The 24,303-nt window shown below is 38.5% G+C and overlaps 2 protein-coding genes and 1 pseudogene across 2 annotated transcripts; all 3 read right to left on the reverse strand.

Annotated features, from left to right (window-relative positions):
- Positions 1-432: 432 nt before the first annotated feature.
- On the reverse strand, positions 433-1,365 carry LOC129627937 (olfactory receptor 5M3). The gene has a single exon (XM_055547374.1). The coding sequence runs from the start codon at positions 1,363-1,365 to the stop codon at positions 433-435; it is 933 nt and encodes a 310-aa protein (XP_055403349.1).
- An 11,276-nt stretch (positions 1,366-12,641) lies between these two features.
- Positions 12,642-13,616, reverse strand: LOC129628546 (olfactory receptor 5M11-like). Its single transcript, XM_055548001.1, has one exon. The coding sequence runs from the start codon at positions 13,614-13,616 to the stop codon at positions 12,642-12,644; it is 975 nt and encodes a 324-aa protein (XP_055403976.1).
- Positions 13,617-22,483: 8,867 nt separating this feature from the next.
- LOC129628547 (olfactory receptor 5M11-like) lies at positions 22,484-23,421 on the reverse strand (annotated as a pseudogene).
- Positions 23,422-24,303: the final 882 nt, after the last annotated feature.

A 24,303-nucleotide genomic window follows, 5' to 3' on the forward strand; every position in this document is an offset into this window, starting at 1 on the left:
AATAAAAACCATTAGCAAGACCACCATCTTTATGCACTTACATTAGAGAACTGAATGAAATATGTTGTTATTTCTTCTACCTCAGATTGTAGTCTAGTAGATAAATAGATAAACATTTCCTAAATTCATTACTACATTTTTGAATAAGAAAATCAAAATCTTTTTATTCTAACAAAGGATATAAACAATGTCAATACATATACCTGTGAACTTGGGCTGAAATAGTCTTCTCTATTTATTAATTTTAGCTAAGCTTGACTACTTGTATCAATGAGAGAAAATTCACTTTTTCCCTCTGAATTTTAATTTTTTCTTGTTTTTTGTAAAGGGTAAAGTTCTTACTTTTTGTGAATTCTCTAAAGCTGTGTACTAAGCAGTAGTCTTTTGACAAATGAGTATTGATGAAATGCAGAGAACAAAAGTAACACAACTTTAATTTGTTAAAACTGTCCTGCCGATCACTTTGTTCATGGCTTCTTTCACATCTTTGTTCCTCAGACTGTAGATCATGGGGTTAAACATGGGGATCACCGTGGTGTAAAACACAGCCACCATCTTCCCCTGCTCCACAGACTCCTCTGTGGGACGTCTGAGATACATGAAAATAAGGGTTCCGTAGAACATGACGACAGCTGTCAAATGGGACCCACAGGTGGAGAAGGCCTTGCGCCTCCCTTCCGCTGAGTTCATCCTTAGAACGGCGATGAGGATGAACAGGTAAGATATGATAACTACAGTTAGAGAATATACGAAGTTAATGCCAGCGAGTATGAGCATCGTATATTCTTTTACAAAGGTTCCAGCACAGGCCATTTTGATGAGAGGTGGGTCTGCACAGTAGAAGTGGTTGATCTCAACCTTCCCACAGAAATACAAGCCATAGGTCCATAATGTTGCTGCCAGACTAATCGGAAAACCATACACATACGGGAAAGAAATCAGTCGGATACAGACAGCCCTTGACATTTTGCTGCCATAGAGCAAAGGGTTCCCAATGACCATGTATCTGTCAAAGGCCATCACAGCAAGAATAAAAACGTCTACATGGACGAGAGCAATAAAAAAGAAACACTGTACCAAACAGCCAGCGTATGAAATCGTTTTTGTCTCTGATAACAGGTTTTCCAGCATTTTAGGAGTGACATTGGAGGAAAACCACACATCAACAAATGACAAATGACTCAAAAAAAAGTACATGGGGCTGCCGAGTTGTGGACTGACCTTAATTAACAGGATCATGCCGATATTACCCACCAAGGTGATCAGGTAGACCAGCAGGAAAATGACGAACAAGAGAACTTGCCATTCCCGACGACTGGTTAGTCCCAAAAGAATAAACTCTGTCACATCCATGAAGTTGAGCATTTTCTCTTCTTTAAGTCAATGTTCAATACAAACTTCTATGATAAGTTTTAGTAAATAAATTTAAAATCAAATGTTGATTATTCTCAATTTACATTTTATTCATGCTCTCTTTTATTTTTTTAATTAAATAACTATGACTTCATTTTGACAGTCTTTTTCAGCAATTTTTTTCTGAGCATCTGCTGTTTAACAAGCTCCCTGAAGGTATCTACATTGACAAATATAATACACTGACCCACTTACATAAGAGTTGTACAAAATGTGATTGAAACATGCTATTCCTAAAAATTGTAATTGTCCAAATGTCCAAGTGTATATGTGTGTGTGTGTATTCAGTTGTGTCCGACTCTTTAGGACTCCAGGGACTATAGCCCACCAGAGTCTTTCCAGGCAAAAATACTGGAGTAGATTGCCATTTCCTCCTCAAGGGGATCTTCCCAACCCAGGGCTGAACCGGAGTCTCCTGCATTGGCAGGTGGATTCTTTACCACTTAGCTACCAGGGAAGCTCAAGACTATTTCTTAAATATCCCTTGCTTTCAACTGGCATTTTGGTAATTATTCATTTTAAGATATTTATGGAGGGTAAGATTTCTCTTTTTAATGTCACTCAAAAATAATATTTTTTCTCCTTTTTAATATAAGCATGTTCTCCAGGATTATGGGCTTCCCTTGTGGCTCAGACTGTAAAGTGTCTTCCTGCAATGTGGGAGACCTGGGTTCAATCCCTGGGTCAGGAAGATCCCCTGGAGAAGGAAATGGCAACCCATTCCAGGATTCTTGCCTAGAGAATCCCATGGACAGGGGAACCTGGTGGGCTGCTGTCCATAGGGTCGCATAGAGTTGGACACGACTGAAGTGACTTAGCATGCATGCATGCATCCAGTACTCTTGCCTGGAAAATTCCATGGATGGAGGAGCCTGGTGGGCTACAGTCCATGGGGTCACAAAGAGTCGGGCAAGACTGACCGACTTCCCTATCACTTCCAGGATTATAGGGCAAAACCATTTAATCCAATAAACTGTCAGCCCTAAAGATCAGATAAAATTTGTTTTTAATCTAACCTCATACTTGGACTCATTTAAAGAGGGACAAACTGTTCACAGTAATCTTTGAAATAAAGGATTAAATTACTTACACACTTTCATATATTGTGTGTATTCCCTGGATAAGGACTCTGACAAACCTAGCATGTAATTATAATCTACTAGACACCCTCCACTGTTATGTTCTGCAGATTCAAAGATAAGACCAGGAGATCAGTGTCACTAGTGAGAAGTGGTAGTAATGTAATTAAACCTTGTAAAATCATGATGTATTCCTACAGTGTTATAATACGGGGATAAAGCAGGGAATGATTGACTCTTCCGTGGAGATCCAGTGGTCTAGGAAAGCTACAAATTTATTTTCAAATACAGATTGTATCATATGAACCTCTCCAGGACAGTACTTCACAAAATATTTTCCTGAGAAAATACTAGTGCCTTGCATTCTGTTAATAAGTATTATGGAGGAAAATCCACAAGCGTTTATTCATCAAAAAATGAGAAATTTTTGTGTCTTATCCAAATTCTTATAATTATGCAACTTACCTCATAAAATATGCAAAACAGTTTGGGAAAGAATTCTAATACACTTAGTCTAGCTAGCATTTACTTAGCTTTAAATGAGAGAAAGGAGAAAGAGATAGAGGTGACTTTAAAAGGATGTGCATAGGTTTTATGCAATCATGACACCATTGTATACAAGGGACTTGAGCTTCTGCAGATTTGGGGATCCTGGGGAGATAGGGTGGAGGGTGATGCTCTAGAAGCAATCCTTCTGAGATACGAAGGAGAGCCATATTTGTCCTAAATGTGCCACAGTATCATTTTGAGCTGCTTATGAACCTGCTCAGTCCAAGGGAACCAGAACAATAAAAACGGAACACAGAACTGTTTGTAAACCACCCAACAATGCAGCTTAATAAAAAGTTTTAAAAATAGTATGTTAGCTTTTGAATAAGATGAATGTCCTCAACAAAAAAAAAAAGGATTTTTAAAGATTGAGATATTAATGAAAGATATGTTTTAGACACCATCATAAATGATAGAGAAAATATAAAGATGAAGGAGAGATTCTGAATGTGGAAAGAGATTACAAATATGTTAATAGAGCATGTTGATATTGTGCTAACAAAATGTGCCAGGATTTTCCACTTATTTTTAAAACAGCAGAAGAGGAATTTTTATTTGGAATGTCAGATCTCACTGCATCTAACTGTACCAAGGATGATCCAGAAAGATGATATAAAAGATCAGTGTTGTTAGTACTTCACAAAGGGAAAACACATGAAAACCTGTGTGGTGGTTAGACAGGTAATTGAGAGCTCTGAGGAACTCACAGGGAAAATGGAATAGTCAGATCTGATCTTAGGAATTATGGAGACTGGAAAAAAGAGAAGGGTTTGGAGACAGACGGTTTTGCTCACCACCTTCTTCAGGCAAAAATATACACACAAACTACCCATATTGTATCTCCCTGGATTTCAAATTAAGTTACCAGTAATTGTAGATTATTTTCCCCCAGGACCAGAAAAGAGGAAACATTAAGTATTCCAGTTAGAGAATTCTGTTTCTGTTGTAAAGTGGTTTTGAATTCTGGCCCCATGACTTATTTTGTGAACTTAGGCAGGCTTTGCTCTTAGTTTGTTTTGTGTTTCATTTTTCTGTGTCTTAAGATGATGTAACAAGTATTAATTAACAGTATTAACTTCATTGTTTGAGAGTATGAAAAGACATATTCAGCTCTCTAGCAACCCCATGGGTGGTAGCCCACCAGATTCCTCTGTCCATGGGATTCTCCAGGCAAGAATACTGGAGTGAGTTGCCATTTCCTCCTCCAATAATAAATAAGAAGGTGCAATTATTACTGAATGCACTTGTGGAAACTGTAGCTTCATTAATAGCTTTTAATCATCAAATATTCAAATCTAAATATAAAATTTCTGTCTCTGACAAATAGACACCTCCATACATGGATAATATAAATGGAATAATTAATGAAGAATATAATAAAATAAAATATATAATGAAAGCTTCATCTTCCAGCTTCAGATAGATGTGTTTGTATACCAACCTCTAAATAGAGCAAAGTATTCCCAGGAAGGATGCAGAATGGGAAAGTGAATGTTGTGTAAGAGATGAGATGATGCCAGGTAGAAAAGAAACTGGAAATCCACAAGAGAAGTTTCCCTTAAATTATTGCCTTATTTAAAAAAAAAAAATTAAGAATCTTCTAGAAATAATCCTGGGGAAAGTATATCTCTAGAGGAAAAGTTGATCACTGAGTTTTTGTTTTGTAACAGATTAACAAAAAATCCACCTCCCCCATTCAAGTTATTTTGAAAGTATTCTGGGATCAAATAACGTTCTTTGCTTTGGGTTTGCATCACACTAAACTTGGTGATGACGTTCCTCAACATTCATAAGCCCAGCTTGTGTTCTGTGCTTCATGGCTCACAGGATCTTGGCCTCTGGTCCCTTATCATGCCTATGGTCTCATATTCCATTAATTTTCTCACTGCCCTGGGCTGCAGCCACATTGGCTTCCATTTGTTCTTAAAACTTTCCTTGAACGCTTGCATCTGCCTTTCCCTTAGTTACTCCATCTTCTAAAACACTGCTCCGTAAGGACCTCCATGGCTCATCTCTAAACCACCTTCATGAGATTTTTGTTCAATTATCCTCTTCTCAATGAAATCAACCTTCATTCTCATATCTGAGCCAGAGATCCCCCTTTGCTCCTTTATCTTAGAAGATGATTTTTTCCAGATTTTTCTATAACATCACTAATATACTCTAAGATTTATTTATGTATTTTCCTGATGGTTTATGCTTGTTTCACACAAATGGAATATAAGTCTCATGAGATCAAGGATTTCTTTTTCTGTTTTGTTCACTGATAACAAATAACTAAAATAGAGCCTAAAACATAACAGGCACTCAGCTAATATTCGTTGGACAAATAAGTGAATTAATTAATTCAACTGAAGGTTAAAATGCTTAGAAGTAGGCCAAAATAATTATAAATAAGTTTATGTATTTATTATTGGCATTTTAATATGATTAGGGATAGAGAGATTATTAATTTACTAATGGTAATGTCTTATGAGAATTAGTGTTGGTATCTTGCTTCAGACTGCATGCAAAAACTAAATTGCAAACTATATAAATTAAATATTTAAATATGTGTGTAATGCAATAACTTTTATGTAAATGATTATATAGTTTCTCATAGTAGTTAAAATTGCACTAGTTGCATAATTACCTCTGAAATCGTCTGGCTTTCAAATTGATTAAGTTTTATAATCTAGGGCAAGAATACAGCTAGGTAGAGAAATTAGTTCTGCTGTTGGTAAATTAGGCAGTTTAGAGTTACACACATAAATAGAAGGATAAAAATAGCATACAAGATTATGTTATTAATGTTGATTATTTTATGTGACAACTAATTTAACCCTGAGGTAAATTCTTAAACAAAATTCCTAGAAAGTATTGATCAAGTTGAATACTCTGGAACATACATATGCACACACATGTGCAAACACACATATAACCTACCTATATATGTGTAACATATATAACATTTATACTTACATATATAATGTCCACGGATAATTTTGTTTGATTTGTGGAAATCATTGTGAGAAAAACTTTATTTTTAAAATTTTCTTATAAAATATTGATAAATAAAAGAAAATGAACAGAATTTGAATATTGAAAAGAAAGCTTAAGATTCATTCACAATCAAGCAGCTATCTGTGCCTCAAATTTTTCTCATCTTTCAAATAAAAACATTTTGAAAACCAGGCAACAGTATTGCTAAAAATAAAATTCAGGATATCTGCTATATTGATAATGTGTTCATTTTAAAATCAGATATAAAAGAATCACATTACATATGTATGTACTAGGACTAGCAAGGTTTCTGCTAGTTTCTGCTATCACCAAGCCCAAAAATAGTTTTTAAAAATAAAACAAAATAAGAGTAAATATATTTTTCTATTTTCCAAAAATTGTCTAAAGATAAGTTGTTGAAATATATTTACGGAAACACATCCCAAACTCCAAATCAACAGTGAGATTATATTACCTTCTGATAGTCATTATAAGGTAAGACACAAATAGGGCCTTAAATAGAAACCATATAATTAAAATACGCTTACATATAAATGAGGTTTATTTAATTAATTAGTAAACATTTGAAAATCCAGACTCATCTAGGATACAGTTGCATTGATTAATATTATTGCATGAGGCTTGTAGCATATTTTGAATAAAATATTCCACAATCAGGGATATTATCTACAATTATAACAATGAGATACAGTGAAATAACGTCAATTTAAGCACCTAAAAATAACAGATATCCCAAACCAATATCTATTTTAGGTGCAAGAAAAGACTATTACACTTTCTCTAAAATCAGAATCTAAACAGGAAACACATGTATACCTGTGGAGGATTCATGTTGATATATGGCAAAACCAATAAAATATTGTAAAGTTAAAAAATAAAATTAAAAAAAAACTGAATTTATAAAAATTGCAACTATTTTACATAAAAGTTTTTCCAGTCACACCTACTAAATTTAGATTTCATAGACCCAGAGACTCTTGTTTCAAATGTGCTTATTTTATGTTTACAGTATTATTCCATTTTCAATTATATATAATCTTCATCTATTCTTGGAAAACATAAATGACAAATTTCCTCAAAATTACCCAAAAGAAATGATAACTGTCTACCCCTTCTATTGAACCATGGGTCTCATCATATACTTTAACTTTCAATTTTATTTAGTTAAAGCTGTTCTGCTAATTGCTTTGCTCATGACCTCCTTCACATCTTTGTTGCTGAAACTAAAAATCATAGAGTACAACATTTAGGAATTACTGTGGTGTAAAACGTAGCCACCATTTCCCCCTGTTCTACAGACTCTTCAATTGGACTTCTGAGACAAATGAAGAAAAGATTTCCATAAAATATTGGGACCGCTGTCAAGTGGGGTCCACGTGTAGAGAAAGCTTTCTTCCTTCTGCTGAGCGCATTCTCAGGACAGCAATAAGGATAAATGTGTTCAGTTCAGTTCAGTTCAGTTCAGTCACTCAGTTGTGTCCGACTCTTTGCGACCCCATGAATTGCAGCACACCAGGCCTCCCTGTCCATCACCAACTACTGGAGTTCACTGAGACTCACGTCCCTCGAGTCGGTGATGCCATCCAGCCATCTCATCCTCTGTCATCCCCTTCTCCTCTTGCCCCTAATCCCTCCCAGCATCAGAGTCTTTTCCAATGAGTCAACTCTTCGCATGAGGTGGCCAAAGTACTGGAGTTTCAGCTTCAGCATCATTCCCTCCAAAGAACACCCAGGACTGATCTCCTTTAGAATGGACTGGTTTTATCTCCTTGCAGTCCAAGGGACTCTCAAGAGTCTTCTCCAACACCACAGTTCAAAAGCATCAATTCTTCGGCACTCAGCTTTCTTCACAGTCCAACTCTCACATCCATACATGACTACTGGAAAAACCATAGCCCTGACTAGATGGACCTTTGTTAGCAAAGTAATGTCTCTGCTTTTGAATATGCCATCTAGGTTGGTCATAACTTTCCTTCCAAGGAGTAAGCGTCTTTTAATTTCATGGCTGCAGTCACCATCTGCAGTGATTTTGGAGCCCCCAAAAATAAAGTCTGACACTGTTTCCCCATCTATTTCCCATGAAGTGATGGGACCAGATGCCATGATCTTCATTTTCTGAATGTTGAGCTTTAAGCCAACTTTTCCACTCTCCTCTTTCACCTTCATCAAGAGGCTTTTTCGTTCCTCTTCACTTTCTGCCATAAGGGTGGTGTCATCTGCATATCTGAGGTCATTGATATTTCTTCTGACAATCTTGATTCCAGCTTGTGCTTCTTCCAGCCCAGTGTTTCTCATGATGTACTCTGCATATAAGTTAAATAAGTAGGGTGACAATATACAGCCTTGATGTACTCCTTTTCCTATTTGGAACCAGTCTGTTTTTCCATGTCCAGTTCTAACTGTTGCTACCTGACCTGCATATAGGTGTCTCAAGAGGCAGGTCAGGTGGTCTGGTATTCCCATCTTTCAGAATTTTCGAGTTTAATGTGATCCACACAGTCAAAGGTTTTGGAGTAGTCAATAAAGCAGAAATAGATGTTTTTCTGGAACTCTCTTGCTTTTTTCCATGATCCAGAGGATGTTGCAATTTGAACTCTGGTTCCTCTGTCTTTTCTAAAACCAGCTTGAACATCTGGAAGTTCACAGTTCATGAATTGCTGAAGCCTGGCTTGGAGAATTTTGAGCATTACTTTACTAGTGTGTGAGATGAGTGCAATTGTGTGGTAGTTTGAGCATTTCTTGGCATTGCCTTTCTTCTTGGATTGGAATGAAAACTGATCTTTTCCAGTCCTGTGGCCACTGCTGAGTTTTCCAAATTTGCTGGCATATTGAGTGCAGCACTTTCACAGCATCATCTTTCAGGTTTTGAAATAGCTCAACTGGAATTCCATCACCTCCACTAGCTTTGTTCATAGTGATGCTTTCTTTATAGTCCAACTTTATAGTCTCAGCTTTCTTTATAGTCCAACTCTCACATTCATACATGACAACTGGAAAAACCATAGGCTTGACTAGACAGACCATTGTTGGCAAAATAATGTCTCTGCTTTTTAATATGGTGTCTAGATTGGTGATAACCTTTCTTCCAAGGAGTAAAAGGTCTTCTAATTTCATGGCTACAATCACCATCTGCAGTGATTTTGGAGCCCAAAACAATAAAGTCTGCCACTGTTAGAAATGGACTTGGAACAACAGAATGGTTCCAAATTGGGAAAGAAGTCCATCAAAGCTGTATATTGTCACCCTGCTTATTTAATTTCAATGCAGAGTACATCTTGTAAAATGCCAGGCTGGATGAAGGACAATCTGGAATCAAGATTTCTGGGAGAAATAACAATATCCTCAAGATGATGACATCACCCTTATGGCAGAAAGTGAAGAACTAAAGAGCCTCTTAATGAAAATTAAAGAGGAGACTGAAAAAGTTGGCTTAAAACTCAGCATTCAGAAAACTAAGATCATGGCATCTGGTCCCATAACTTCACGGAAATAGATGGGGAAGCAATGGAAACAGAGAGATACTTTATTTTGGGTGACTCCACCCATGAAATTAAAAGATGCTTGCTCTTTGTCTAGCCAAAGCTATGGTCTTTCCAGTAGTCATGTATGGATGTGAGAGTTGGATTGGAAAGAAAGCTGAGTGGTGAATAATTGATGCTTTTGAACTGTGGTGTTGGAGAAGATCCTGAGAATCTCTTGGACTGCAAAGAGATCAATACAGTCAATCTGAAAGCAAATAAACCCTGAATATTCTTTGGAAGGACTGATGTTGAAGCTTAAGCTCTAATATTTTGGCTACTTTATGCGAAAAACTGACTCCTTGGAAAAGACCCTGGTGCTGGGAAAGATCAAAGGAGGGAGGAGAAGTGGATGACAGAGGATGAGATGGTTAGATAGCATCACCGGCTCAATGGACATGAGTTTGAATAAGCTCCAGGAGTTGGTGAAGGACAGGGAAACCTGGCTTGCTGCAGTCCATGCGGTCGCAAAGAGTCGGACACAACTTAACAACTGAACTGAACATCACAATGTGGTCAATATGAATAGCACTTCATTTTTCAGCTGCCCAAACCATATAAATGAAACTAATAGACCTATATAATTTGAATAAATGTATAAAAAATATAGCACAGAAGGCAATGGCGACCCACTCCAGCACTCTTGCCTGGAAAAATCCCATGGATGGAGAAGCCTGGTAGGCTGCAGTATATGGGGTCATGAAGAGTCAGACATGACTGAGCGACTGCACTTTCACTTTTCGCTTTCATGCATTGGAGAGGAAATGGCAACCCACTCCAGTGTTCTTGCCTGGAGAATCCTAGGGATGGTGGAGCCTGGTGGGCTGCCGTCTATGGGGTCACACAGAGTCAGACACGATTGAAGCGACTCAGCAGCAGCAGCATAACAGTATAGGATGCTTGGGGCTGGTGCACTGGGATGACCCAGAGGCATGGTACGGGGAGGGAAGGTGGGAGGGGGGTTCAGGATGGGGAACATGTGTACACCCATGGTGGATTCATGTTGATGTATGGCAAAACCAATACAATATTGAAAAGTAATTAGCCTCCAATTAAAATAAATAAATTTATATTTAAAAAATATATAGGGCTTTGATAGTGATTCAGAGGGTAAAGAATTTGCCTGCAGTGCAGGAGACCAGGATTTGATCCCACAGATTGGGAAGAGTACTTGGGGAAAAGAATGGCAAGGCACTCCAGTATTTGTGCCTGGAGAATTCTTCCATATAGCAATAATAAGAACCCAATTTGTTGGGTTCTTAAAATCCATGCAGCATATTAAAATAGCTTCCTTCATATGTTTGCTTAATTACAGCAATCCTTTGAAATATACACTATACTAACTCATTTTACAATAAAGAAATACACATGGTTTCTTTGGCCTTCTGATTTCAAATCTCATTGTCTTAATTATTAAATATTATGAGGTCTTTGAACAATTGCACCCACCTTGTTAGCATTCAGGTTTATAGTTCACAACATTTTAAGTTACTAAATAAGTTATTCACTCATTTATCTGTACATGCTTATCACAAGTTATTATTGTGCATCTTTCAAAACTCAGATGTGATGCTGGAGGCTAGAAGTAAGATGATGGACAAAACAACTGCAAAAGGTTAAGTTAGGTGGATAACCAAGTCCAGAACATTTAACTCTTGGACCCTGGCTCACAGCTCAGTTATGGAAGAACTAGAAGAGGAATCAGATATTATAGTCCCCAGTTTGCTATAGACATCACATACTTCTTTCCTCTGTAACATTCTACCTTCCTGAGGAAGTCCATCTCTTCCTCTCAGTTAAATAGACTGCTTAGGGAAAGACAATATGCTGCCAGAGTTTTAAAATTCAATTTATCTAACACTACTGCCCCCCTGCTGCTGCTGCTAAGTGACTTCAGTCATGTCCGACTCTGTGCGACCCCATAGATGGCAGCCCACCAGACTGCCCCGTCCCTGGGATTCTCCAGGCAAGAACACGGGAGTGGGTTGCCATTTCCTTCTCCAATGCATGAAAGTGAAAAGTGAAAGTGAAGTCACTCAGTTGTGTCTGACCCTTAGCATGGACTGCAGCCTACCAGGCTCCTCCATCCATGGGATTTTCCAGGCAAGAGTACTGGAGTGGGGTGCCATTGCCTTCTCCGGTTAATTAAGCACTATCATCTAAATAGTGCACAAGTTAACAAAGGCACAGAAAAAATATATATATTACAAATTCAGGGATAAAATATAGCAAAGTGAGTGACTTTTAGCTCAAGCAATACATATGTGAAATATATAAAGATTTTTTATAAGAAAAGAAACAAGACTCAAAACTATATTTCAAATTTTTGTTAAAAAATCTAGAAAAGAAAGTAAAAGGTAATCTCAAGTCATCTACATTTTTCAGATCAATGACACAAAAAGCATTTTTTCTTTCCCTAGACCTGACTATGTGTATTCACACTCGCAGATTTGAGGGAGAAAGTAGGTCCCTACAGATCAGAGGCCACAAATCAGATCCACAAACAGCTGTCTGGGAAAAGAATGATTATATTCTCTCTTCTCATTCCAGACTGACCATCAAACAAGTGCATTCATAAGAACCAGAAAGCTATCATGACCCATAGTTCACAGTTTTACTTAGTAAATTAGGGGAAGAGCACAGAAGGTTGGTCTTCTTAAAGATTCTTAGCCCCTCAAAATAGATGGTAATAAAAAGAAAATAAATTCAAAGAACTGAACTCACAGCATGTGTATCCTGTTTACTATTATCAGCAGTAAGAGCATACCAGTGCTCTAGGGAATACCTAGTAGGAATTTTCACTTAGAGAGGGGCTCCTCAAAATGAAATGACTTCAAAGAACCTAAAATTTCATTCTAAAAGCAGTTCTGAAATAGTTGATCTGAGGTGCAGAACTCTATGCTTCATTTCTAACAATATCCAAGGAGATGTTACTACTCTCAACCCAGGAAAACATATTAAAGGACAGCAGTCTAGACTTACTACAGCTTATTTATTCTCAGTCCGAAGAACAACTGAAACACAGACACATAGAATATGAAAACTGATCTTATAAATGTAGAGACATTTGAGCCAAAGATTAAGAGTTACCGCTGATTGGAAATTGAGGCATGGCCATATTAGTGACTATGTTTCTTCTGAGGACTCTCTTCAGTGCTTGTTTTACATATTTGTTCCTCAGACTGTAGATCAATGGATTAAGTACTGGACTTACAAAGGTGTAGAAAACAGCTATTATCTTGGATTCTTCCACCGTCTTGTCTGTTGCTGGTCTTACATACATGCAGAAGAGTGTCCCATAAAATAGCGTTACAGCCATCATGTGGGAACCACAGGTGGAGAATGCCTTGCACCTTCCTTCTGCTGATTTGATCCTGATGATTGCAGTGAGAATTAAGGTGTAAGAAATCAGGATGATGATGAGGGAGCTGGAGAGGTTGAAGCCTGCTGATATCAACATGGCATGCTCTTTGACATAAGTATCAGAGCAAGAAAGCTTAATGAGTGGCGGGTCAGCACAGTAGAAATGGTTGATGATGTTGGATCTACAGAAGGTCAAGTGGAAGGTCAGGATGGCCTGAAAGAGTCCATCTGAGAAGCCATAGACATAAGGAAATGTGGCCAAGCTTATGCAGACGCACCTGGACATCTTCACACTGTAGCGCAGAGGGTTGTATATGGCCACGTAGCGGTCATAGGCCATTGCTGCCAGCATGTAAAACTCAGTGAGGAGAAGTGCTATGAAAAGGTAACATTGTACAAAGCAGCCAGTGAAGCTGATGGTCTTCTTCTGTGATACCAGATTAGTCAGCATCTGTGGGGCTGCAGTAGAGGTATAGCACAAGTCTACAAAGGATAAATGAGTGAGGAAGAAGTACATGGGTGTGTGAAGGCGAGAGTCCAGTCTGATTAACACCATCATGCCCAGGTTGCCTAGGAGGGTGACCAGGTAAATGACCAGAAACAGCACAAAGAGGAGAGGCTGGAGCTCTGGGCGATCCGTGAGCCCCAGGAGGATGAATTCTCTTGGTGCGGTGTCATTGGTGAAGGGCATTTTCTGCACTTGAAACAGATGGAATCAGAGACATGAAGGTGCACTTTTTATTACTGACTGTTGAAATGATTTTTGTCTACACCTCCAGATCATTCAAAATGAATACTATTGTAAGATGATGTTTTGCTTCTACTAAGCCATTGTTTCAGGTTCTTTAATACAGAACTATTATTCTATTTCCTTCTCTTACCTACCTTGTACCTACATCTGTACCTAAAGATAACTATCCTTATAGCTATGTCCATATGTATAAGTGAACTGCATATTCCGTATCTCCCTGCACTTTTTAAGCTTCTGCATTTTACATACCTTTATAGCCCCAGCTTCAAGGTTGTCCTTTATGAAGTATTTTCACTCCTCTCCCATCATACATAAAACTGAATTACTCCCTTTCTGCTTTTTACTTCTCACACACCCTATAATCTCTCATTTATTCTTTAGCACATTACATCACTAAAATGGATCCACTTGCTCCTTATATGTTAGTTCTTCAAGGGCAGAGTAAATTATTCTTCATTACTGTTCTATGATTTCTAAGGGCATATTTATATGCTACTTTAATGGCACCCCACTCCACTACTCTTGCCTGGAAAATCCCATGGATAGAGGAGCCTGGTAGGCTGCAGTCCATGGGGTCACTGAGGGTCGGACACGACTGAGTGATTTCACTTTCAATTTTCATTTTCATTCATTGGAGAAGGAAATGGCACCCCACTCCAGTGTTCTTGCCTGGAGAATCCCAGGGACGGGGGAGCCTGGTGGGCTGCCATCTATGGTGTCACACAGAGTTGGACACGACTGAAGTGACTTAGCAGTAGCAGTTAAAATAGAAAAGAAAAAAAATAGCATGAGCATGAAATACCAAACTACTTGCAATCTTTTATTCATCTCTGAATTCCCAAAGAATGATTCACAATGTTACATCTTTCACAGGAAAAACAGGGGCTTATAAACTGTTTGACAAAACAATTGCTCCAAGAAGCTTGTTAATCAAGATAATCTACAGAACATCTGTGTCAGAAAGTCACATGGGTCAGTGGAGTCTCACACTTAACATTTATCCCGATGATCCTCACACAGATGTTCCCAGAATCACTCTTTAAAAATATAATTACAAACCAAAACACAAAGGCACAGTCACCAGAGTCCTATAAACACATGACAAATCAATGAACAAAGAATTTTTAGATGAAATGAATTCTTACACAGTATTTTGAGGATGGTCTACAGCAATGACAGAGTGTTTTCATAAAGAAAAGAAACAAGCTTGGCATAAAAGGTATTTAAGTTATTAAATATGACCTCCATCTGTCTAGGCATATGATAATATTTGGCTTACTAGTTCATCGTCACTTCTAAATAAGTGCTGAGTCCCCTATTTTGTACTCCACACATGCTTTTATGTTTTTATTTCTCTCACACTTCATTCTTTTTAAACTTGCCCAATTCTTGTCTCATTTCCAAATAAGTCACTAAAATTTACTGTAGTTATAATTTAGAAATACAGTTTTATAAAAGTGCTTTTGTACCTATACCTCCCTTCCATTTTATATTAAGTACTTAATATACATCTATGGAATATGCTAATAGTAGTTACTGATAGTAGATAATGATTCTTACCCAGAAGGTGCTTCATTTCCTTATTTTAAATGGAAATAGTAAAATCTGTTTTGTTTTACTCTAAAATCTTTACAGAGATCACAGAGTAGTCCAAAAGTATTTATTGATAATTAATACATTATGTATTTATGCACTGTAGATGGAAAAATGAGCCAAAGCTTCAAAATCCCTGCCTTTCTGGCATTCACATTCTAGTGGACACAGAAGGATAATGCCACAATAAATCATTAGTGTTTCAGATGACTCTGGCATGGAGGAAAAGAAAGAAAATGAAGGAAAGGTTGTTTAAATTTTAAACAGCAACATTAACAAGGAACTCATGTAAAAGTGACTTTTTAAATAACAAGCTGAAAGAGAAAGAAAAATCAATCAGGAATTCAAAGGAGAATATTCTAGGAAGGATAAGGACCAGAGGCAAAGATACCATGTGTGATACATTTGGAAACCTGAAGGTCTATGTGAACTGGACATGGAACAACACCCTGGATCCAAATCAGGAAAGGAGTATACCAAGGCTGTATATTGTCACCTTGCTTATTTAACTTATATTCAGAGTACATCATGAGAAATGCCAGGCTGGATGAAGCACAAGGTGGAATCAAGATTGCTGGGACATATATTAATAATGTCAGATATTCAGATGACACCATCCTTATGGCAGAAAGTGAAGCAAAACGAAAGAGCCTCTTGATGAAAGTGAAAGAGGAGAGTGATAAAGTTGCCTTTAAACTCAATATTCAGAAAACTAAGATCATGGCATCTGGTCTCATCATTTCATGGCTAATAGATGGGGAAAGAATGGAACAGACTTTATTTTGAGGGGCTCTAAAATCACTGCAGATGGTGAGTGCAGCCATGAAATTAAAAGATGCTTGCTCCTTGGAAGAAAAGTTATGACCAACCTAGACAGCATATTTAAAAGCAGAGACATTACTTTACCAACAAAGGTCCATGTAGTCAAGGCTGTAGTTTTTCCATTGGTCATGTATAGATGTGAGAGTTGGACTCTAAAGAAAGCTGAGTCATGAAGAATTGATGCTTTTGAATTGTGGTGTTGGAGAAGACTCTTGACAGTCCTTTGGTAAACAAGGAGATCCAACCAGTCCATCCTAAAGGAAATCAGGCCTGAATATTCATTGGAAGGACTGATGCTGAAGCTGAAACTCCAATACTTTGGCCACCTGATGCGAAGAACTGGCCTATTGGAAAAGACCCTGATTCTGGGAAACACTGGAAGTGGGAGAAGAGGACTACAAAGGCTGAGACAGTTGTATGGCATCACTGACTCAATGGACATGAGTTTGAGTAAACCCTGGGAGTTCGTGATGGACAGGGAAGCCTGTCTGCTGTGGTTCATGGCATCACAAAGAGTCACACATGACCGAACAACTGAACTGAACTGAGGCCTATATGTGCATGTACAGAATTCATACAGAGGAATGCAGAAAGTCAGAGCTGATACCTCCACTAAAGCACAAATGTTTCACTTCATTGAGAGACTGAGTTATCTCTGCCTATGAGATTTTATCAAGATATCACAACATTCACTGGAGAAAAAGAAGTTCATTGGTGGTTTATTTCAGCTTTCCTATAAGAAGTGTCTAAAAATGAATAAGCTGAAATCAGGTTATCTGCTTGTATGCCAGCAACAAGGTGGCTTAGGAGATTTTTCATGTTCTTCCGCACCCAAGAATCCCAGAGAGAGAAGAGGTAGTAGTTACTGGAAGAGAAAATGCTAGAAAGAAAAAGATCAGGATGTAGAAATTTCAGGTATATTAAGACATGGCAGGAAATTAGACTGAAGGACCACTCCACTATTGCAGAAGGAGTTGTTTATTACATGTCACATAATGATTGCTTCTGGGATCTGAAAAGGTCTTGACTCACAGTCTCAGTGACCTGTGTGAATCCAGCCATACCCCGACTGGAGGGCAGCAGGAGTACTGATAGGTAGCAAGATACCAAAACATCTATGGAGAGTAAGAAAGAAAATCACAGCTGACCTGGCTACCTTTGTTAGCCTAGAATGACAGGTGAGCATCTTCTTAACAAGGCACTTGTGGGTTTACTCCCTCACAGCCAAGGAGAGCCTCTCTCTGATGGAGGAAGAGACAGCAAAGGAGCAATTCAAGGACAGTTGCTGCTGCTGCTGCTAAGTCGCTTCAGTCATGTCTGACTCTGTGAGACCCCATAGACAGCAGCCCACCAGGCTCCCCCGTCCCTGGATTCTCCAGGCAAGAACACTGGAGTGCGTTTCCATTTCCTCCTCCAATGCATGGAAGTGAAAAGTGAAAGAGAAGTCGTTCAGTCGTGTCCGACTCTTAGCGACCCCATGGACTGCAGCCTACCAGGCTCCTCCATCCATGGGGTTTTCCAGGCAAGAGTACTGGAGTGGGGTGTCATTGCCTTCTCTGTCAAGGACAGGAGAAAGCTACAAATTGTTAAACCTGGGTAACTAGGACAATCTACACAATAGACACAATCCAGTAACAGAGAAAATATACAACATCCTTGTTTAAAAATAATTAAGGATTTCAAGACAGTGAGGAAGAACATTATATTTAATCTGTAAAGTTTCTGAAAACAGAGCCCTGTCAACGGCATTAGTTACATGCACATGAAATCAGCCATTCCTACAGCACTCAGGCCAGCAGAACTGGCAATAGGGTACATGGAGCAGGAGAGTATCCTCTCTTCTGCAAAAAAGAAATGGAAGGAAGAAAGCAAGCAAAGAGACAGAGTCCAGAAAGCAAGAGTTCAACCCTCGTGAGATCACCCTAGAGAGGAACCCAGCTCAGTGGGCTAGAGCTCGAGATTGAGGACTGGAGGAGAAGGGGGCAATGGAAGAGATGGGTGGATAGCATTACAGACTCAATGAACATGAGTGTGAGCAAACTCCAGGAGATAGTGAAGGACAGTGAAGCCTAGTGCACTGCAATCCATGGAGTGGCAAAAAGTCGGACATGACTAGGTGCCTGAACAATAGCTGCTGCTAAGTCATTTCAGTCGTGTCCGACTCTGTGCGACCCCATAGATGGCAGCCCACCAGGCTCCCCCGTCCCTGGGATTCTCCAGGCAAGAACACTGGAGTGGGTTGCCATTTCCCTCTCCAATGCATGCAAGTGAAGGTGAGTCACTCAGTCGTGTCTGACTCTTCGCGACCCCATGGACTGCAGCCTACCAAGCTCCTCTGTCCATGGGATTTTCCAGACAAGACAACAGCAAGTGAAACATAGAGATTAGCATCTGTATATTTTGATCAAACAGTGTAAAAGTTAGTGGACCTGCTTGAGATTTTACAACAATCTCCTCTTGACTTAAAAATAAGACAAACAAAGACTTACTTCTGGTTTGGATATGAACCCATTTTCTCAATGTCTGTTTAGGAAAGTTCATTGATGCCTCTCTAAGCTGAATACCATTGATGTATTTCTAGCAGGATTTGGGAGGTAGGAGCCTGTTCTTAAAGCAAATCTCAGAGATTTGCTTAGCAGCAGCAGAAACAAGTGTGTCACTAGGAATCAGCCCTTCAGGGATTCACTGTAACACTGTGGGATCAAAGAGCTAATCATGTGTTTCAGACATATTTTTTCATATTTTCTAAATTATTATTTGCCCTGAGAGTTACGTGGAAGGCAAGCAATGATTTCATTTTCACATTTTGAAGATGGTCTTATTTTATGTTTTATTTTTCTTTTATACTGAAACTTCCTCTTCTCCTAAAATCCAGAGCTCTTAGCAATGTCCTTTCTAATGGACATCCATGTCTTGGACAAGATTAGGCATGAGGAGGACTATGAAATAGACTATGAAATTGGCAATCACCTTATTGAGCACTTCTTGTGTGAAGCACTTTCCCTTGGCAATTTAATTGATTCCTCAAAATGACACTTGGAGGTAGGAACTCCTTCCTGTCATTTCAGCTAAAGAATCAGACCTCCACTAAAGGAACAGTAAACCCTATGCCACATGTCTAGACAGTGGCAGGGTAGGTTTGTTTTTTTTGTTTGTTTGTTTTTTTAATTTATTTATTTATTTATTTTACTTTACAATATTGTATTGGTTTTGCTATACATTGACTTGAATCAGACACGAGTATACATGTGTTCCCCATCCTGAACCCTCCTCCCACCTCCCTCCCTATCCCATCCCTCTGGGTCATCCCAGTGTACCAGCCCTGAGCACCCTGTATCATGCATCAAACCTGGACCGGTGTAGGTTTTGAATTTCTGCCTTCCTGTACCCAACTGACTAGTTTTTCTTTTTCTTTCTTTTTTTATTTTTTAAATTATGAAAGTGTGATAACACATATGCAGGAGACTTGGGAAATACAGAATGAAGTGACATATAGTTCCACTATATTTTACAATTATTTTTAAGTATGAAAATAAATTTTTAGTTGAAGTTTTAATATCAAACTCTCAAAAATTAATAAAAAAATATATAGGAACATAGAAGGGTATAGTAGTCCTGAAAACACCACGAATCAATTCAACATAATTAAGATTTATACAATTTTCACACAATAGTAAGATAAACATTCTATTCAAGTTCCCACAGAGTATAAACTAAGAGACACTGGAACATATCCAGGGACATAAAAGAAGGTGCAAAATGTTCAGGGTCTGAACGTATTGAAACCATACAGAGTCTGTTCTCTTATCACTGGAGAATTATGTTAGAAATTGATATCAAAATATATTTGAAAATAACCCACATATTTTCAAGAACAATGTGACATTTGCCAAGAGAGATCTTTGACTTAGCCACTGAAAGCTTCAATAAAGTTAGAAAACTGAAAAAAAAAAAAAGAAAGAAAGAAAGAAAGAAAACGGGTGATTGCGGAGAAGAACGCATTTAAATGAAAAATTAATATCAAAGATACTTTCAAAACCACTTTTTCCACTATGGGAAGGGAAGCTGCCTTTCCTTAACGTGAAGTCAGTTTGTCCTCTTTCTCTCACCTTTCTTTAAAATTCTTGTTTCCGTTTCTTTTCAGTCAGTGCTTTCCTTGTTCTCCTCTGGTTCATGTTAATCTTGAAACTAGGAAATGCTTACATGGAAGGATTCTCAAAGGTTGCTTTCTTGCTTCCACAAAACTGGGTTTCACCTCCGTCCTCCACTCTGTCTTACCACTTTGCCCCTTCCTTGGCTGACACACTCAGTTTTCATCTCCTACTAATATTTCTGTTGCCACCACTAGACTGCAATCTCTTATCTGTAAGAACTGTAATCTCCACAGTTTAGCTTGTGCCCTGGAGATTAATACTTGATCAACAAGCACTGATGGGGAGAATCAAGATCCCACATGCCATGTGTCTCATGATGTGGCCAAAAAAAAAAAAGTTAACAAATATTGATGAATAATTTAAGGGTTGTGTGCAGTGTATAATTCAGCAAATATACTGCACTTCTTGTCTTCTTGTATATTGCTTCCCAAGTACATTTGCATTTATTGAATACACAACCTCATCCCTCACACTTGAAATTCTGCAGGAAGATCATATGGGGTGAGTGACTCTCTTGTTTAAAAACTGCAGGGGAAAAAATGAATGGAAGTAATTGATTATGGGTAATAGACATCAAATCCTTAATATGTGTGAGGAATTGACCTCACCACTTTACATGGATTAGTTCAGTCAATTCTGACAAACTCTTTGGGTCATCGGTATTATTATATTCACTTTACAAAAGGGAAACTGAGGACAGTGGAGGATAATTAACTTTCTCTGTCATATTGCTATTAATAAATTTTGAGAAAGGGTTTAAACAGATTAACAGATAGTCTTTGATATCATGTTGTTTAGGAAAGAAATGTGGCAAGCTCATGCAGTGCTACATTCTGGGTAGAGGCAATCATTCATTCATTCATTTCTTCATTAATCCATAGAGTTAATAAATTTTCAAGGAAAAACTTTTGCTTGCACTTTGCTATGAATATAGAGAGTATAATAGAAACCTAAATGATGATTTGTATCCTTAAACCATTTCTTTTTCACAGTGGGAAAGATGAGGCATACATAATTTAAAGTCACACAATAGGATTTTAGATTGTTAAGAATTCTTCTTGAAGACCATTCTGGAAAGTGGTAGTGTGTAGAGGTTGCACTTAATTCTCCATAATGAAAAAGGGCTATAATAATAGTTCAAGAAATATTTATTGAGAATCATCTTATTTACAGGTTTTGTGATAAATGTTCACTTCAGACAGTGAGCAAAACTACACATGAACCTTGCCCCCATGGAGCTGAGACCTCCAAAGTTATGCTGTTTCTCCTGGTTCATGGACAACGTATTGAAGGGCAACAGCCTAGACTACTAAGTGTAGTTCATTGTTCCAGACCTGAGTATTTTTTGGTGAAATATTCTTCCATAAAGACATATGTCGGGAGCCGCGTTAGGCATTACTGACAAAATGGAGGCACGGCCCCAACCCCCTCTCCTCATTCCTCAGGCACGGTCCCGGAATGAAGGAGTTAGCTCTTGTGATTCTGACTTGTTTCTTCCTTTCTTCTGTTGAGTTGGCTGGAAAGAATGTTAAGGGCTTATTGTTCTTGACAGGAGCGTGAGAAAGCACAAAGCCTTCTTCAGTTGTGCCCAGAAAATAATCCATAAAGTTAACCACTGACATTTATTCAAGGATCTTTACAAAGAATGTTCCAGGATGAGCACATAGGCCACAGCTTGAAGCTAGGGGAAGGATTGTTATCTGAGACCTGTTTGTGAGGGGAATGTTTATGGCAAAAGAAGTTTGCTGAGCTTAGGGTTAATTAAGAATAGATAGAAGCCTTTTTAGGGGACAGTGATCTTAAGATACTAGGGGCAAACAGGATTTAGAAAGATAAGAAATAAACTGAGGAATGTAGCATAAGTCACAATGTAATCACAAGTTAAGTATAGGACACATAAGAGGAAGTAGATAATAGATAATAAAGCTGATTCTGAGAGAATCGCTGAAGCAGGAACTCTGTAGGACAACAATGATTTTTGGAGACAATAAATTTGGGTGGGGGAAACTAAAAATGTCAAACCTATGACCTAATGCTTTTGTCAAAGTATAAAAGAAAACCTGAAGTTTGAAATAAACATGTAGTCCTGTACTTTGAGTCAGAGGCTACATCATTGCCCGCCGACACCACTCACCCCTTCAGGCTGATTCCCTGGCTGCTGGAGCTGGACTCTGGCAGATATAGTCATAAAGAACCTGAAAACCCATCATGATAATGCAAAGGCCCTTGAGTCAAAGGTTAAGAGTTACCATTTATTGGAAATTGGAGGCGTTGCCATCTGAGTGACCATATTTCTTCTGGGGACTCTCTTCAATGCTTGTTTTACATTGTTGTTCCACAGGCTGTCAATCAATGGATTAAGTACTGGATGTACAAAGGTGTAGAAAACTGCTATTATCTTGGATCCCTCAGCATTCTTATCTGTTGGTGATCTTAAATATGTGCAGAAGATTGCCCCATAATATAGGGTTACAATCGTCACGTGGGAGCCACAGGTGGAGAATGCCTTGTGCCTTCCTTCTGCTGATTTGATCCTGAGGATGGCAGCAAGAATGAAAGCATAAGACACAGGATGGTGATGAGGGAGTTGCAGAGGTTGAAGCCTGCTGATATGAGCAAAGAAAGCTCTTTGACATGAGTTTGAGACCAAGCAAGCTTAATGAGTGGTGTGTCAGCAGAGTAGAAATGGTTGACTACATTTGACCTACAAAAGTTCAAACAAAAAGTCAGGATGGCCTGGAAGAGTCAAGTTTGTGCAGATGCACCTGGACATCTTCACACTGTAGTGCAGAGGGTTGCATATGACCACATAGTGGTCATAGGCCGTTGCTGTCAGCATGTAAAACTCAGTGAGAAGAAGTGCTATGAAAAAATAACTGTGCAAAACAACCAGCAAAGCTGATGGTCTTCTTCTGTGATACCAGATTAGTCAGCATCTGTGGGGCTGCAGTAGAGGTATAGCACAAGTCTACAAAGGATAAATGAGTGAGGAAGAAGTACATGGGTGTGTGAAGGTGAGAGTCCAGTCTGATTAAAACCATCATGCCCAGGTTGCCTAGGAGGGTGACCAGGTAAATGACCAGAAACAGTAAAAAGAAGAGAGACTGGAGCTTTGGGTGATCCATGAGCCCCAGGAAAATGAATTCTCTTAGTGCAGTGTCATTGGTGAGGGGCATTTTCTACACTTGAAACAAATGCAACCAAAGGAGATAAGAAGGTACACATTTTATTACAATTGAAATGATTTTTCTAAAACTCCAGATGTTATTCAAAATGAATATTGTCATACACTGCTGCTTTACTTCTATTAAGCTATTGTTTCAGTTTCTTTCTCTTTTTTTAATACTGAACTATTATTTTATTTCCATCTTTTACCTATTCTTGTATCTATGGCTGTATCTATAGATAGCTATGCTTCTAACCATAGCTACATTCATGGTCACAAGTGAGCTGCATAATCGTTATCTCCCTGCACTATTTTTTCTTCTGCAACTCTACTTATCTTATAAGACCAACTTCAAGGCTAGTCCCTTGTGATGCATTTCTCACTCTTCTGTCATTATACCTGAGATTGAATTAACCCCCTTCTGTTTTATACTTCCCAAATACCCTATAAACTCTAATTTATTCTTCAGCACATTACATCACCAAAGGAGATCCACTTTCTACTCATGTGTTAGTTCTCCAGTTCACTTCAGTTCAGTCACTTAATCGTGTCTGAATCGTTGCAACCCCATGGACTGCAACAGGCCAGGCTGCCCTGTCCATCATCAACTCCCGGAGTTTACCCAAACTCATGTCCATTGAGTTGGAGAAGACATACAACCATCTCATCCTTACCATCCTCTTCTCCTCCTGCCCTCAATCCCTCCCAGCATCAGAGTATTTTCCAATGAGTCAACTCTTAGCGTGAGGTGGCCAAATTACTGGAGTTTCAGCTTGAGCATCAGTCCTTCCAATGAACACTCAGGACTGATCTCCTTTAGGATGGACTGGTTGGATCTCCTTGCAGTCCAAAGGACTCTCAAAAGGCTTCTCCAACACCACAGTTCAAAAGC

The sequence above is a fragment of the Bubalus kerabau genome, chromosome 15 (assembly GCF_029407905.1).
Source record: "Bubalus kerabau isolate K-KA32 ecotype Philippines breed swamp buffalo chromosome 15, PCC_UOA_SB_1v2, whole genome shotgun sequence".
Lineage (NCBI taxonomy): Eukaryota > Metazoa > Chordata > Mammalia > Artiodactyla > Bovidae > Bubalus > Bubalus kerabau.

Excerpts from the sequence above, each read along its gene's own strand:
- LOC129628546 (XM_055548001.1), bottom strand. The coding sequence starts at position 13,616 with ATGCCCTTCACCAATGACACCGCACCAAGAGAATTCATCCTCCTGGGG.
- LOC129627937 (XM_055547374.1), bottom strand. The coding sequence starts at position 1,365 with ATGCTCAACTTCATGGATGTGACAGAGTTTATTCTTTTGGGACTAACC.